At 48.9% G+C, this 4401-nt stretch overlaps 1 protein-coding gene across 1 annotated transcript; it reads left to right on the top strand.

Moving 5' to 3' along the window:
- The first annotated feature begins 3181 nt into the window (after window positions 1-3181).
- Window positions 3182-4072, top strand: LOC139833883 (uncharacterized). The gene has a single exon (XM_071824250.1). The coding sequence runs from the start codon at window positions 3182-3184 to the stop codon at window positions 4070-4072; it is 891 nt and encodes a 296-aa protein (XP_071680351.1).
- Window positions 4073-4401: the final 329 nt, after the last annotated feature.

Here is a 4401-nt window from a genome sequence, read left to right as displayed (position 1 = left end):
AGTGAGATTTAACACAGCGAAACGGTACGTGTGATATAGACCGTAGGATTAGAACGAGATCCAACGGGCAGTGATCATCGTCGTCTCCGACGAGCGACGAGCTCACTGGCGGCGAGCCTAGGGGGTGGGAGGGAGTACCAGGCCGTTGCAGGTGGTGGGCAAGCTGCTCGGAGAAGTGGTAGTCGATGAGGAAGCCCCTGGTGCAGCGGCGGAGCTCGGCGAGGCTCCAGGCGAAGCAGAGCTTCCGCGGGCTCGGCGGCTTCGAGCTCGCGATTCGAGCAACTCCGGCGGTGGGAGGTGAAATTGGTTGGGGGAGAATGCTCAGAGGGGAGAGGGGAGTGAGTTGTGTGAAGAGAGTGAGAGTCGATCGTCTCTATTTATAGCGGGCGGAGTTGGCCGTGGTTTGCTGTGGAGGAGCGGCCATGGCTTGGCGCTTCTGGCGAGTGAAAGGGCAAGGCGAGGACGGCTATGGCTAGCCCTCGTCCTGGTGATGCTCAACTTGTATTGAGACAGAGAAAAGGGCGATGGGAGAGCTCGGGCACATGCAATGATCGTGGCAGAGCTTGCGGTACGATTCCGACGAGGACGATGGCGATGGAGCAGGGGCAGGCCTGGGCGCTTGTCTAGCGTGTAGAGGGCGGGGAGGCGATGCTCGACGCAGGCATAGCTAGCGCAGAGGAGGACGACGTCGCTCGAGCGCGCGACGTACTGGCGCGGCCAGAGCGCGGTGAGCGCGCGTGCTGGCATGTGCTGGCCAGCTTTGGACGCGGCTTGTCTGGCCAATGCCGTGGCTTGGCGTTGCTGGGGCGTGTACGGTGAGGTTCCTCGTGATGCATAGATGCTCTGGGACAAGGAGATGCGTTGAGATGGTGGCCAGAGAGAGGGATGCCAAAGGTGCCCGGGTGTGCTTTGGCATGGGGCATTTCTCTCACTTTTCCACTTTATCCAACCCTAGCAAGTACCAAGATCGATGCAGGGATCATAGATGTAGCTAATGATCACCAGAGAAAGTTGGTTTAGGCTAAAATCCAGTGGACAATGGTGTGTAACACATTTCTGAAATTTTGTCTGCCAAGTGTTCGACACAATGCCCGCATGAACATTTTGGTTGAATTTTGGTTTTCTTTTTGGTGAATCTCATTTATATAATTAAAGTGAAGGATTGGTGGTGGTGGTATTCATTTTGGAGTTGAAATGCAAAGTTTCAAATTTGGGGTTGATCTTCACTTTGCTTCACATACACTACTTGTCAAATTCATACTGGTCAACCTAGTCAACTCTAGCCATGGTGGTCAACATGAAAGTTACTCACCTTGACATGGTATTGGATGACATGGCTTTGGTTGACCAAGTTTAGTTTAAGAATAGAGAAAACCAGAGGGGTAAAGTAGTGAAGAAAATATTTTGGTGACATATGACCATTATCATATGTGTGAAGATTTTGAGATTTCATTTGGTTTGATTCTTGTTTCAATGATGCAATTGTGTTAGTTTATCATATTTAAGTATTCTACAAGCAAGAGAGCAAGCAATTATGGCCTAGGGTGAAGATTTGCAATTTGGCATAATGTGTATGTGAGGGAGAAATAGGTTTTTCTCATTTTCTTCTTTTCTTCTCAAATTAGGGTTAGATGATCTTGGTTTAGGGTTTTAGCACACTTTATCATCATATTAACACTCATCATGGCAACTGCACAAAATAAATTCACTCAAATGCATGAAACTATATGTGGCACTATATGCATAGAAAAAGTTTTTGTTAATTGCAAATTTTGAGTTTGGGAAACTTTCTTTCTTGATTGTTATTGTTGAAACTTGGGATGTTACACCGCAATTGGCAAACGAGTACAAGATGTATTCCCCTAGGCCCATAAAGGTGAAGTATCATGTAGTCGACGTTCACATGACACCACTAGAAGAATAACACCACAACTTAAATATCATAACATTGAATATTACTCAACCATAATTCACTACTAACATTTAGACTTCACCCATGTCCTCAAGAACTAAACAAACTACTCACGAGACATCGTATGGAACATGATCAGAGGTGATATGATGATGAATAACAATCTGAACATAAACCTTGGTTCAATGGTTTCACTCAATAGCATCAATAACTAGTAGAAATCAATACCGGGAGAGTTTCCCCTATCAAACAATCAAGATCCAACCCAAATTGTTAAAGCAGTGACGATGTGCAGCGGTGGAGACGGTGGTGATGATGATGGAGATGATGATGATGGTGATGGAGATGATGTCCAGCTCGATGACAGTGACGATGGCGTCGATTTCCCCCTCCGGGAGGGAATTTCCCCGGCAGATTTCAGCCTGCCGGAGAGCTCTTTTCTCTCTGGTGTTTTCCGCCCCGCAGAGGCGGCCGTGACTCTTCGCGACTATCCTCTGGAGCTTAGGTTTTCGGGACGAAGATGTACGCGAAGGAGAGGAGGCCAGAGGGGGCTGTGGGCCCCCTCCCCACATGGCGGCGCGGCCAGGGTAGGGCCCACGCCGGCCTATGAGGGGGGCCAATGGCGGCCCTCCTCGGCTCCTCCTTTTGGCTCCCTTCGTTTTCTGGAAAAATAGGATTTTTCATATAATTTCTGTCCATTGTTGATCTTCCGAAATATTGCATTCTGACGACGCTTTTTCCAGCAGAATCTTGACTCCGGTGCACGATCCTCCAATAATCAAGAAAGATGCAAAATAGATGAAATAACATAAGTATCACCTCTAAATATGAAATATATCAATGAATAACAGTAAATTATGATATAAAATAGTGATACAAAATGGACGTATCAATAACTGGCTTCCACGTTCAGATAATCTCAAGCTGTCCGGAATGAAGGAGAGGTGTCGTCTCAAATGGGTAGTTCAGTTGATTGATCCCGTGACGAACACATGGAATGAGGACCTCATTCGGCAATACTTCTTCCCTCATGATGCAGAAGCTATACTCTTGCTCAAGATACCGCGGAGACAGACAGATGACTTTGTTGCTTGGCACCCAGAGCCATCCGGCGTCTTTACTGTTCGCAGCGCGTATCGACTTGGCATGCAGCCCAAAACCCAGGCATTGAGTCATGGCCAATCTAGCAACGAACCCGATGGTGAACGGAGTATCTGGACTGACTCGTTGGCTGTGACTGAAAGCTTGCACCGACGCATTCCGCGTATCATGCCAATATGCTCCATCTGCGGCTCCGAGAATGAGGATGCCCACCATTCCATGGTGCGCTGTACCTTGGCCCGAGCCCTTCGTGACGGCGTGCGGAGCGTCTGGAGGTTGCCGGCCGAGGAGGCCTTCCGCTATACGGGACGCAACTGGTTTCTCCTTCTTCTTGATGGAGCTACAACAACCATGCGGGTCAAGCTCCTGTTCCTGTTGTGGCGCACTTGGCATCACAGAAATAATGCAGTACATGGTGACGGCAAGGCTTCCATCGCGGCGTCTGTGTCTTTCCTTCAGAGCTATGTGGACTCTCTCCAACCAGGGACTCCCGAATCGGACCCTAAAGGCAAGTCAGCTATTGCGGCGAATAGGCCTGCACCTGTCATGGGGACTGAAGCGCCCTCGAATTGGCTAGCCCCTGGACCTGGGAGGATCAAGGTTAATGTGGATGCCGGTTGGAACTCGCCAAATGCTCCGGGGGGAGCTGGGTTGGTGGCAAGGAACGATACAGGACGGGTTCTGTATTCTGCCTGGAAAACGCTGTCGCTGTGTGCTAGCGCGGAGGAGGCTGAAATTCTAGCTCTCTTGGAAGGCATCAGATACTTCGCTGCAAATCCGCAATACTCTGGAATTCTTGAGACGGACTGCGCCAGGATTGTAGATGTTCTTTCATCCCCGGACAGGGACCGTTCGTCGAATTGGAGCCTCTTCGTGGAGGCAAGAGCTATGCTTGATTTGCTACCGGAAGTGCAAGTTTGCAAGGTGTCTAGGGTGAGCAATATAGTGGCGCATGATTTAGCGCAATTAGGCAAGAGTGAGTGTAGTGTGTTGCATGAGAACGTCCTGTCGTGCCTGATGGGTTCACTCATGCGTGATTGTAAAACTTTGGTTGCCTAATGAATAAAGCTCACCCAGTTCAAAAAAAAAAAAAAACCTCGAGCCAGCCCATGCAGGATGCGCAGGCTAGCTAGCAGTCAGCGTCGTCACGAGGTCGAGCAGAGCACTATATATTGGATGCCGCCCTATGCATCTCATGTTGGATAATTAGGCACAATTTCCATGATTAATTCCAGAATATTAAGCATGACGACAGTAACTACTAACATGTGAAACTCGAACATACTAGATGTAGTGATCAACATGAATAGTAGCATAGCAAACAGTACAACATCCATCGCTAAACAGATCGAGATATGTCGCACGTACCGATCTGGTGGAGGTGGCGG

The sequence above is a fragment of the Lolium perenne genome, chromosome 7, assembly GCF_019359855.2.
Source record: "Lolium perenne isolate Kyuss_39 chromosome 7, Kyuss_2.0, whole genome shotgun sequence".
NCBI classification, from domain to species: Eukaryota; Viridiplantae; Streptophyta; class Magnoliopsida; order Poales; family Poaceae; genus Lolium; species Lolium perenne.
This window is presented reverse-complemented; position numbering and strand designations above follow the sequence as displayed.